Below are 13,401 nucleotides of genomic sequence, written 5' to 3'. Positions count from 1 at the left end.
ATTTCACACTCTGCCTACAGCTGTCTTGGCAGGACTTGCAGCCAAGGCAAAATTATTAGGAATTAGCCAGGAAAATAGATTAAATTCCCTTGAAAAACTGTAAAAACTCTGGTTCTGCCCACATAGCTCTATAAGTTGGATAGAAAAGCCCTAGTTAAGGGACTTCTATTTGTTTGTTTTTTTCATTTTCCCTGCAGTGTTCATGTGTCTCCCAGATCTTGGCTTGTGTGTGGCCTGAGATGCACATCCTCACCAGCAGCAAAGTGAGGAAGGTGGTACCCCAGGAAGACGGTGACCCTTCCGCTAAGGTGTGCCTGGAAACTGTCCTTGATGTAATCATCAGGATTGTGCTTCTCTTCCCTATATACACCCTCTCCCTTCCCCAGCTTCCAATTCTTGAGTTAAGTAATTGGGGGATGGTTTCCTCTAAGCCGAGGTTCTTAACAAGGGGTCTGTGAGCTTGAAATGAAATTCAAAAAACACTGTTCTTGTGGGATGTGTTGGTGCGGGGGGGATATATTTATTACATAATACACAGTATAGCACGGATTTAGTAAGGGGTCCATGGAACAAAAAAGGTTAAGAATCCCTGCTCTAAGCTGACTATGTTAGACACTTTTCTAAGGGTTTTTTACTTATTCCTTAATTCAATTCATTTACATAATTCCTTGAGTGCCTAACATGTGTTTGAATACATTGTGAACATACCAGATAGAATTCCTTGTTCTTGTGGATTCATATTAAATCATCTAATCCTTTTAACAACTTCACAAGGCAGGTACTGTTGTTGTCTTGTTTTACAAGTGACTTGTTCAAAGTCCAAAATCATGTAACCAGTGAGTGGCAGAGCTGAGATTTGAACCCAGGTGGGCTGGCCCCACAGACTATTGACACTTTTACCTTTGGATTCTAGACTCCCTGCTAGGACCAATGGCTGTGACTTCAGGTCATAAATCTGAAATTTCACTCCTAGAGCCAAAGCCTTTATTCTACAATACAGTATACATGATAAATATTTTAGAAACAAGTAGCATTCACACTGCAAGCTCAATGATTAAGAGCACCCCCTTTCCTTCCAAAAAGTTCTGATAGACAAGGGAAGATGAATATAGTAGCTTCCTGCAACTGCTAGAGCAAAGTACCAGAGACTGGGTGGCTTAAAACAACAGAAATTTATTCTCTCACAATTCTGGAGGTAGAAGTCCAAATCAAGGTGTCAGCAAGGCCATGCTCCCTCTGAAGGTTCTAGAAAGAGTCCTTGCTTGCCTCATCCTAGATTCTGGTGGTTGCCAGCAATTCTTGGCTTTCCTTGGCTTGTAGCCGTATCACTCCGTCTTTCGGTGTGCATCTGTGTGTCTGGGTCTCTCTTCTTGTAAAAACACTTGCCAATGGGTTCGGGATCCACTCTAATCCAATACGACCTCATCATAACTGGATTACATTGCAAAGACCCTGCTTCCAGATAAGGTCATATTCCCAGATGCCGAAGATTAGGACCTCACATAACTTTTGGGGGGGGGGGCAGGGACAATTCAACCCCCAAAAGTGAGCCAAAGAGTTGAGAGCCAAGAGATGGGAGGAAGTTGGGAGGATGTCACCGGGATGGAAGCAGAGGCAGACGATGAGGCCAGGGGTCCTCACACAAACGTTTCATGGCTCAACCTTTTTGCCTCAGGCAAGTCTCAGTAAGGTCAAGCAAACAGTTCAAATTTGGGATTTTATTAGCCACTTTTCTGGGATAAATTTGATTATTTCACCAAAATATTTCAAGATGAAAAAAAAAAAGCCAGCAGGTTAAAATTAGGTGTTTAAAACACGGAAAGGATTCACTCTTACTTTGTCTGTTGGCTTCTCAATCAGAGGGCTTGTAAAGTAGGCTGGGGTTATATTGCTGTATACCAAAGGTTTCCATTGCTGCTCCTGAGAGGGAGAGAGAATGGGAGAGAGAGAGATTTTAGGGACTTGGCTGGCTTTACTGCTGCATGGAACCATTTCCCTGCTTCCCACAATAGTGCCTCAAGCACTTAAACTTAATATTTGTCACTTGAAATGCCTGAGTCAGCATTTTGTGCAGGCTCTTCAGTTTGCAGCTTTTGCAAACCCATTTAACCTTGTATAGGAACATAGTCTGAAGCCATTTATGACACGCTGAAGGAATTCATACACACATGTTGACATAAATGCAGAATATTTTCAGATTTTCCTGTTAAGGCATCTTTTTAGAACATATTGGTGTAGGTGAATGTTTTTTTAAAAATAACTTTGCTAATATCTCATTGCATACAAACCAAAAAGCCATGTGAACCTCTGGTTTTCAAATCTTTTCTTACATGTGGAATAATATCTAATGTGCTCTACCTGCCATTCAGAATCCTCAAAAGGTGACCCTTACTTTTTCGGTTTCATTTTCATCTCTGTCCCACAGTTTACTCTAAACCTCTAGTCACTTGGTCAATGAGTTATTCTTGAATAGACACCAGTGTTTACAAAGTTCCTGCATCCTAAAACGTCTGTTCCTCAGTATCTACCCATGAATTCCTACCGGTCCTATAAAGTCCAGTTTAAATTCCCTAAGAAACATTTTGTTGTGTTCCTCCTCTTATAATAAAGTGAGCAAAAGTCCCTCCCTATCACAGAGTCCCATGGCACAATTATTAGAGTACTTGAGACTCTGCTAGGAATTGTGAGCTATGAAGGGCAGGACTTGTAATTTTCTGTATCTGTCACAGGCTAGCATTAGCTCTTATATAACAATATAAGTGCTCATTAAAAAAAAGAGAGTAATCTTTCCTTTTGTCAGCTCAATCTATTTCTTTGTATATTCACTATTTCACAAAACACATACATTTTTCACCTCTTTTCAGCCTTGTTGAAGACTACATCGAGAGGCTTATTAGCAAAAAAACATAAATGTGGGTACAAATACCTTATAAAACAAAAACGACCTTTTAAAATAAATCATCAAGTATTGCCCCACTCCTACCTCCCACCGTCCAATAATTGAATGTGTTTCTTGAGTGTAAGATTTATCAGTGGTCTTAGCAATGGAATGGAGTAGGACGCTCTGGAATCTCTACCCCTGCTGTTACTAATTATCTAACTCAGGGCAAATTACTTCTACTCTCTTCTAGGGTGGCCCTGTCTGGAAATGTGGTTTCAGTTATTTACTCACATCTCACAAGGTATTTTGAGACTAATTGCAGCAATATCTGTGGCCCAGAAAGGCAAAGCATAATTTCTGGGGAAGAGGCTCTATGGTTCATTTTCAGGAGAAGACATTCAAACCTCTACCTTCTTCCTGTGGTCTGAAATCAGAGGTTATGGTTTATATTTCAAGGGCTGTGGATTTCTGTCCATTAGGAGTTAAACTGAGACCAGCAACTTATTTCACAGGTCATGTCACAGTCATCAAAGTTTAATTACCATCAAACCCCACTGGCACAGCTCTCAACCATATTAGTGAATGCATGAATGAAAGTGCCAAAGGATCCCATTACCAACCCTACCTTCCAGAGATAAAAAGACATTGAATGGTAGCAGGGGAAAGGCCAAAATATATCAACTTGAGACTGCTACTTTTTAAAAATGAACATAACAGGTACAGCGCTGATGATCAGGAAATATGATTCTGTTTCAAGGAAGTCAATCTGCAGTAGCAGTAGATGAATCTGTAGGACTCTGCCCTCACTCTGAGGCTGTTCTGGTTACTATGGCAACACGAAACTAGTTTTCTTAGGGTCTTGTGCAGCCTGATTTTCTTTAGACCAAGGTTCCCTCGATACGTTTGCATAGGGTATACTTAGGACTAAAACAGCCCACAGTTGTAAGCATGGAGTTTTTAGCTTATAAAGTATATGTTTGTTCGGAAAACAGATTATGATTCTGGACACACATGAAAGGGAATTTCTGAAAGAACGGGTTCATATACAAAACACAGAGTAGTGACAGGTATATAGTTATTACTAAACAGCATTTCCTTTTCTCTATCTGCCCCCCTCATTTCAGGCTTTTTCCACAGGGTTTGTTGTTATTTGGGTGGCTGAGTGGTTGGGTGACTGATGTTTTAGTGATATCTCTACACTAACTCACCATTTGCTAAATGTGGGGATAGGAGCTCAAAGAATGGGCTTGGAAAAAAGTAGAGTAATCTGAGAATTAGAGGAATGTTGTTGAAGCCTTAAACAAATCAGCAATCCTCTCCAGAGCTCTACACAATGAGGGCAATTATTGCCCCTTACCTTCTTCCCACAATAACTTCAGAGCACTCCTGGGAAGCTACTGAATTGCCCAGAGAGCTGTACATGAAAGGTACCTGGTGTGTCTTTTCTAAAACTGGGCTCTAGACAAGTGATTAAGGCCTAAATTGTGATTACAACCTTCAGTGTTTATTCTGGTGCCGGAAATATAAGAGTAACTTCTAGTGCAAAGGGCCAGAAACACCCTATGTTTTTATAGAGGGAGGACATGGGGTCCTTTGACAGGCTCAGCTTGTTGACTGATCAGCAGGCTTGGTCGAGGTTGTGTCCAAGGCCACATCACTGGGGAGCTCAAACTCAGTCCTAATAACTCTGGAGGAAATGAATGTGTTCTCTTCCAAAAAATCTTGACTAATTCTCCATTGATTGATGTCCATAAATTGGCTACCTCTCCTCCCTACCCCTCGGGGGTAGGAACAGCACACTTTGCTTTGAGATCTGAATCAAATTCTACCTTAACAATTGCCATGCCTATACCCAACGTCACCTGCCACCGCTATTTATCTAGAGTGAAAATAATGATAACTTGAACCTGTAGAATACTAAAAGAACTGTTAACAAAGCACTTTAGTTGCTCCTCACACTACTCAAAGCCAGGAGCAGTTTCTGGGGCTGAGCATATTGAGGTAACTGACATTTCAAAAACTCAATGGGAACAAAGGAAGGAGAAAGTTCCTGGAGGAGGATGAGTTAGAGATAATCACCATTGTCCTAGCTCTTCCTCTCTCTGAGCCCCCAACCTGCTTGTTAAGGCCAAGCAGTACCCACCCCAGCTGGAGTTCCTTCCTTGGAAGGGTCAAGCACACAGATGTAGAGGTGAAGTGGCCTAGAGAAGGGAGGAGAACTGGGTGGAGGGTGATTAAATGTTGACTCACTCAGGCCTTACCAGACTTCCTCCCTTTTTCCACAGTCAAGAACATTTTTAGTGAAGTTCAGTAAACTGTGCCTACTGCAACGTTTTCCTCCTTCCTCTTGGGCTATTATCCCAGATCTACACCAGCTCCAGGGTATGAAAATGCCCTCTCCTCAAAACGTGCAAGCAGACGGAGGGCCACAGGGGAGAACATACTCACAAACCAAGCATTCTGTTTGAAGTTTTCCAGGAGGGATCCTGTTAGATAATCACCTGTTTCTGCAGTTTTCAGACCTCCCTCAGTAACTGTTTCCCGTAAATGCCCTGCTAAATTTTTGCATTTAAACTTCCTTATTCTGGATGTTTTACATGCTGATTTCTAAAATGTCCCTTGTGCTTTTTTCTTCTTTCCCTATGTTTTATTAATCTCTAATAGCACCTGTATCTGCCATAAGGCTACCATTTCAAAGAACGTTAAAATAAGTACTTTCAAAATACTTCAACAACATTAGTGGAACTTTGGAAAGATGGAGGCATACTTCTTTCACAAAATGTCTCTCTTGGTTTCCCTCCAACCTTTATCCAAAAGCATGTATATTTAGATAAAACACACTTTGAGTCATACCCTTAAACATTTTCCACTTAGCATTATTACATAGCACCTATTTTCTGTGTTGTTACATGGTCTTTCAATTTATAATATTTAGGACTATATAATGCCCCATCGGCAGGATAGAGCATAATGGCTCTGATATCTTGATAGATATTTTGATTATTTCCATTTTTATCTATAATTAATACCTATTCAAATAATCTTCATTTTGTCTTTTGAATCATTTCTTTAAACTATATTTCCAAGAGTAGTTTCCTAGGCCAAGGATATGGGCATTTTTATGGCTCTTGTCTTTTGCCATGTAATTCTGCTTTCCAAAAGGATTGGACTGGTATGTACATACATTCATGCATACATACACGCACATGTAGTGACTTTTTTTCTTTACAGCAAACCAATGAGGGAGATGCCATAATTAACCTCATATTTACAGATGAAGACAAAAAGGTCATGGAGGTTAAATAACTCAGCGTCAGATGACCAGCCAAAGGAAAGCAATGTCCCTTTTATGGGCTTCATTGGTTTCCAGTGTACCCAATATGTCCCTGGTTGCAATGAGTAATTGCTGACAATGTCACCATGCTATAATGTCTTCAGCTTGTGTCATAGTGAAGCAATGATCAGGGAGTCAGAGAGTCACAGAGTCAAATTTCATTTCCATAACTTACTAGTGTTGAGACCTTGAGTAAGTTACTGAACCTCACTAAGCCTCAGTTTCTCCCAATGTGAAACATGTGATATTTATGTCATAGTCTTGTTTGGAATATTAAGTTGAAGTTTGACTCAGCAAAGAAATTTGCACATAATATATGCTCTTATTTTTCATATGACTGAAAAATTTTATTTTTCTCTATGAATCTCCATTATAAATTTTCTCCCTTATTGTCAATCAAATTATTCTGAGTACTATAAATTAGCTCTGTGTTGGCTATAAGAATATTTATATATAATTTTAATTTGTAAGTAATATAAATTTTTAAAAAGGCTTAAGTAAAAACTAGAATAATTATAAACTATAAAATTACAAAAGGTGCAAAATATTTATATTTTATGTACATTTAAATATTTAAGAAGTGTATTAATTTAATACATTTATTTTTGTTTAAAAACACTCAAAATATTTAAATTAAAAATCACATTGTAAGCATATATTATAGATTTATTTGAAATAAAACATACAAAGTATAAAACAAGAAGCAAAATTTTAAAATATTTTAAAAGTAATTAATTGTGAATTAATTAAATAAGCACAGGCTCAAAAAGGAAATGTTTTATAAAATAAGTGTATATCTGCCTCTAAAGAACCTTATAAATAAGATAACAATGATATAGTGAATGAGTACTGGCCTAGTCTAATGCCTGAATTTGAGAACCCCTTTGACACTTACTTGATATGTGACCTCTTTGGAGTTCCATTTCTTCAGCAAATAAAATGAGATAGTAACAATTTTTTAGAAGATTCAATAAGGCAATGTATCAGAAAACACTTGGTTAACAAAACATAGCAACCCATATCTTTGGAACATCATGATCAAAACATGTGATAGCTGTACCACAAGAACAGTCCATTCATTTGTATGATATGACCTTTAAATTCTCTAGGCGTTCAGAAAGGATAAGAAGTAAAATGAAAATGAGAAGTCATCTATTTAAACATGAGAAAATATCACATAGGAGAAGAAATAGTTCTTCATAGTCCCCATAATTCACTGGAGATCAACCTCATACCCAAAATGATCCCAGAGTCTGAGTTCTAAGAGGTCTGAATCTACAGGGATTACAATGGAGATTTGACGTTGGGGGCTGGTGGGGAGGGCAGGCTATAATCTGCACCTTGGGAATGGAAGATATGCGGACACCTTAGGAGGCTGCCTAGCCAAAAAAAGCAACAATATTAGTAGGAGGACTTTGAGGACAGAAGGCAGTTAGTGTAGGGAAAGTTTCAATTGGGAAGTGGGTGCTGCAGTGATAGTGGCAAAGCAGATGCAGAAGTCTGAATGGGCAGGGTTCCAAATGTTGGTACTAAGCAGGCACTGGAGATTCTCTAGTGAATAAGATGTTGCTCTTATCTTCAAGGTGCTCCCCTAAGTCCAGTGGGGGAGAAAGGTAAATGAATAACACTAAATAATACTTGGTGGGCTCAAGAAGAGGAGCATCTAACCCAATCAAGAAGGAGAGAGGTCACCTCTTACTGAGAGGCTTCTCAGAGGAGGTGGTACATCAGCTGAGCATAAACGGATGGACGAAGAGTTCTCCAGACAAAGAAGTGAGATGGGAGTGGAATACAGTAGAGTGAGGGAGAGAAGGCTTGGGGATGTAGAAATAGGTTTATAGTGTCCCAGAAAAAGGAAATGTTATGAAGTCTAAAGAAAAAAATGCTGAAAGTTTTTGCATGAACCACAAATAATTTGGTCCTGTTAGATCTTACAGAGTAAGTCGGAGGTGGGGAGATGGAGCAGGAAAGGTGACAGGAACCAAATGATTCTTTGTATACCATGCTTTTAATGCATTGCTTGGTGAGCAGTGGGGAAGCCCCATTTGGTCTAGCATAGACACAAAGTAAATATTTCTTGAGTGAATAAATGAATAGCTAACCAAATGAATGAATAAATTCCTAAGACAATTCTTAAAAGATAAGTAAGGGAGAGGCAGGCAAAGAAAATGGGAAGAGTTTTCCAAGCAGGGGATACATATACACTTATAGGAAAATGAAAGACCAAAAGCATTTGAACAATTTCTAAGTTGTCTGGAAGATCATAGGGTGTTTAAGAGGCTGGAGAGGTGGGCAGGGTCAGACCAGGAAAACTTTGATTTCATGAAGGTATGAAGAAAACATTTTAGGCAGGATTCACCTAAATTTGCTATATGCACTACATGAATCACTTCAGTATCAGGGTGAAGAATGTACTAGAATAGTGTGAGGATGGAGATTCAGAGATCAGGTGGGACCCAGGGCACTGAAATAAAGTAGTGGCATTTCGGGATAGAGAAGACGGATGATCAGTCTAACACCTTCATCACAACTCTTTGTTGAACTGTATTACAGTTTTATATGACTTGACTCTTTGCCTGTACTTGGTGAATGCTATCACTCCACCTTTTATACCTATCTAGATCTAGGCTGAGTTAGTATTGTGCCTTTGTAGCCCAAATAAAGAAGACAGTGGAGGGGTTATCAGCATTCCATTGGGGTATGGACAAAGAAAGGTGTCAGTCAAAGGCAGAAGAATTTCTCTTTGGGAATTCTGAGTCTATTAAATTTTAGAATAAGGTATGCTTTTGTTTTGGGGTCTAGGAACAAGATGTGCACAGGTGATGTGAATAAAAATCAAGATAAAAATAAATTATAGTTGATACTCTTTGGTAACAAGTTATCTTTGATGTGTTCTACTTTGACACTCAGTGCCAGCTTTGTGGGCTTATGTACTGAAGTATTCGCACTGAGACCGGCATTCAGAAGGGCCCCACCCTGTTATAATGTTCTGTTGCTGCTGCTTTGAAATTCTTAATAATTTTTTCTTTAACATTTTTTTGTATGTGAAGTCCGATGGGACAATGGCACATGCAACTGAGCAGAGGAGGTAAGTGCAGTATACACGCCACTGCTTCTTGCAGCTCCATTTTTAATTTTTTTATTTTGTCTTTAAAGAAGCTTTAGATTATATGAATGTTACATCAGAAATATAGGGGATTCCCATATACCCCACCCCCTGCCCCTCCCACACTCTCCCTCATTAACAACATCTTTCATTAGTGTGGTACATTTGTTATAATTGATGAACACATATTGAAGCATTGCTACTAACCATGGGCTATAGTTACATTATTATTATTATTATTTTAAGATTGATTTATTTATTTGTCTCCCCTTCCCTCCCCACCCCAGTTGTCTGTTCTCTGTGTCTTTTTGCTGAGTCGTCTTCTTTGTCCGCTTCTGTTGTTGTCAGCGGTACGGGAATCTAAGTCTCTTTATGTTGCGTCATCTTGTTGTGTCAGCTCTCCATGTGTGCGGCACCATTCCTGGGCAGGCTGCACTTTCTTTCGCGCTGGGTGGCTCTCCTTACAGGGCGCACTCCTTGCGCCTGGGGCTCCCCTACGCGGGGACACCCCTGCGTGGCAGGGCACTCCTTGCGCTCATCAGCACAGTGCAGGGGCCAGCTCCACACGGGTCAAGGAGGCCCGGGCTTTGAACCGCGGACCTCCCATGTGGTAGGCAGATGCCCTAACCACTGGGCCAAGTCCGCCGCCTATAGTTACATTATAGTTTATGCTCTGCCCCACACAATTTTGTAGGTTATGACAAAATATACAACAGTCTGTATCCATCATTGCAATGTTATGCAAGACAATTCCAATGTCCCAAAAACATCCCCATGTTACACCTATTCTGTCCTCTCCCTGCCTTCAGAACCTCTGGTGGTCACTGCCTTTATATCAATGATCAAATTCTTCTATTTCTTGCAGCTCCATTTCCACAGTGTTTTATTCTGTGTTTGATAATTTGCAGTAAGTTTAATATGTAACATTTCCTAGTAAAGATAGCATACTGATTTGAATTCACAATAAGGGGGAAAATGACTGAGGGAGCATGACAGCTGAAGATCAGGTTTTGATAGAAAATAGGGCAAGGAGGAACAACCACTGAATGTACCCAAGAAGGGAGTGCAATAGTGGACCAGCCACTGCATCTGTCCACCTCTGGTGGCCTACATGCATGTTCAAGCCACAGTGATTGTGAGCCCAAATCAGTCCTGCCCATTTTTACCTCCAGTTTAACAGGGGGAAAGTTCTGAAAATGTTGTCCACATAGTAGACTCTATACTGTGTAATCCACATTATTTTAGGTATTTGTGTTTATGGTTCCGAATCTCAGGAACAAGAATCATGTTTTATGGAAGCAGTTATTGCTCCATCAATCCCCCTGATGTCAGGACAGCACTCTCTGGAATGGACATTAGAATAAGACCAGAGGTGACTCCTACATGGAGGGTCCAGGGAAGCATCAGTGTGGGTTTTGTGGCACGACATTATGCAATTACTTTACTTTTCAATCCTTTGGCCAGTTACCATGTTTTCTTTATTAGCAGGTGTGATCTATTATCCTAGCTGCATTCAGATTGAAGAGCATGGAATTTATAGTCAGAAGATCTGGACCTGAGACTTCTCCCTTTTGATTCCTCAAAAAGAAAATAGAGACATTACTCACATTTCTCTTACCTGTCCTACCTGCCTCATTGTTTTGTTATAAATGGCCACTCTGGTCAGACACAGTTCTGGGGGCATTTTTTGCCAGTATTTTTAATTCTCTCAATACCACCCCTCATTAGATAAAGCACATGAGCAGGACCTACCAACTAGAGTGACTAGTTCCATACAAATGTTAGTTTCTCTCTAAAATATATTGAATTTATAGTGATATCAATTTTAATAAGGACAATGCATGGCCCATTTGTACTTGAAATTTTACAATAAAAGATAAAAATGAAAAAGCAAACATAGGGCCTATTTTAGGAAATGGAGTTGGCCCTACTCCATATTTCAGAGAGGACCCAATTTCCCTCTCATATAGCTAAGCAAGGCAGTCTAGGGTTTCCCAGATGTGTCAGTGACACTTTATTCCTCAGCAACCTGGAGGCCAATCAAGATCCCAACCAGGGGGAAACTCTTCCTCACCTCCTCTCTGTCACTGAAAAGGATCCTAACTTCTCATGTCATAGATTTTTGTTTGTTCTTGAATTTCATATAAATACAATTATACAGAATGTATTCTTTGTATCTTCCTTTTCCCTTAACATTATGCTTGAGATTCATTCATGCTATTTGTGTACGGCTGTAGTTCATTCACGTTATATGTTGTACAATACTCCATTGTGTGAGTATATCATAATTTATCCATTTCACCACTTGTGGACATTTGCATTGTTTCCAGTTTGGGGTTATAACAAATAATTCTGCTTATTCATGCTTTTTGGTGCACATATGTACATTTTTGCCATTAGATATATAACTGGTAATAGAATTGCCAGATCACAGCATATGCATATATTCAGTTTTGGTAGACAATGCTGAATAGTCTTTCAAACTGGTTGTCCCAATTCAGACTCCATGGAATTTATACTTCTTCCGGCAATATCTTTTTATTTTTTCCCCTCTCCCCCACCCTGCTGTTTTGCTGTCTGTGTCCTGTCCATTCACTGTGTGATCTTCTGTGTCTGGTTTTTTTTTTGTCTTCTTTTTTCATTTTCTCCTCTAGGCTATACTGGGAATCGATCCTGGGGACCTCTGATGTGAGAGAGAGGTTCCCTGTCACTTGCACCACCTCAGTTCCTGATTTCTGTTGCTTCTTGCCTTGACTGTCCCCTGCGTCTCTCTTTTTGTTGTATCATCATCTTGCTGTGTCGCTCGCTACCAGGAGAACTCAAGGATCGAACCTGGGTTCTCCCATATGGTAAACAGAAGCCCAATCGCTTGAGCCACATCAACTTCCTCAGCAGTGTCTATTTTTTTTTTTTTGACCCTGGATGCATCTTTATTTATTTTTTAATGTTAGAGTAAAAAAATATGAGGTTCCCATATAACCCCCACCCCCTCACCCCACTCCTTCCCCCATAACAACAACCTCCTCCATCATCATGAGATATTCATTGCACTTGGTGAATACATCTCTGAGCACCGCTGTACCTCATGGTCAATGGTGCACACCATAGCCCACACTCTCCCACAGTCCACCCAGTGGGCCATGGGAGGACATACAATGTCCAATAACTGTCCCTGCAGCACTACCCAGGACAACTCCAAGTCCCGAAAAAGCCCCACAACACATCTCTTCCTCCCACTCCCTACCCCCAGCAGCCACCATGGCCACTTTGTCCACACCAATGCCACATTTTCTTCGATTGTTAATCTCAATAGTTCATGAATAGAATATCAGTAAGTCCATTCTAATCCATAGTCTATTCCTCCATTCTGTGGACCCTGGAATGATTGTGTCCACTCCATATCTATATCAAGAGGGGGATTAGATTCCACATGGATGCTGGATGCAATTCTCCTGCTTTCAGTTGTAGGCACTCCTGGCTCCCTGGTGTGGTGGTTGACCTTCTTGACCTCCATGTTAGATGAGTGGGGTATGTCCAGTCAACCAGAGTGTAGGAGTTGCAAGTCTGTTGAGGCTCAGGGCCTGGCTATCACATGGTCAGTACAGAGATTTATGTCCCCTGGGTATACACTAAACCCCCAGCGCCACTACAGATCCGGTAAAAGTAACAGAAGAGGCTTGTGAACAAAGATCACATCTGAGTCCAGCTCCATCACACAGAAATACAAACTCCAAAGTAAGGCCAACTGACATGGCACTGAACTCCATCTGCCATGACCATAGAAACTGTGGGTCTCTGTAGCCCTCAGAAGAACCAGTACCTGAGGTTGTATGTACTTTATCTGTCTCTGGGACTCTGTTGAGGTGTACATAAGGGCAACCCCTCTGATAACCTCCCCGCTCTTTTTGGAGACTCATAGCCATATAAACTCATTTGTCCTTTCCATTTCCCCCTTTTATTCAGGTCAAAAAGCATTTTTAACTTCTGGTATTATATGTAGCTTGAGATATTATGCTCGTCTGAGTTGACCCTTTTTTCATGGTCATTTTCTAGTTACATCATCAGTTGGTAATTGGTAGT

At 40.3% G+C, this 13,401-nt stretch overlaps 1 protein-coding gene across 4 annotated transcripts in view; it reads right to left on the bottom strand.

Annotated features, from left to right (window-relative positions):
- Positions 1-13,401, bottom strand: part of RASGEF1B (RasGEF domain family member 1B) — a 595,268-nt gene that overhangs the window by 148,475 nt on the left and 433,392 nt on the right. For all 4 annotated transcript variants that reach the window (XM_071215864.1, XM_071215856.1, XM_058296515.2 and 1 more), the window contains one exon: positions 1,837-1,920. Coding sequence is in view for 2 of the 4 variants with exons in the window: in XM_058296515.2 (XP_058152498.1) it covers positions 1,837-1,920 (84 nt within the window). In the remaining 2 variants the exon portion in view is untranslated. The remainder of the gene's footprint in view (positions 1-1,836; positions 1,921-13,401) is intronic.

The sequence above is a fragment of the Dasypus novemcinctus genome, chromosome 1 (genome assembly GCF_030445035.2).
Source record: "Dasypus novemcinctus isolate mDasNov1 chromosome 1, mDasNov1.1.hap2, whole genome shotgun sequence".
Taxonomy (NCBI): Eukaryota; Metazoa; Chordata; class Mammalia; order Cingulata; family Dasypodidae; genus Dasypus; species Dasypus novemcinctus.
The sequence above is the reverse complement of the archived record's forward strand: the minus strand, read 5'-3'. Positions and strand labels throughout refer to the sequence as shown.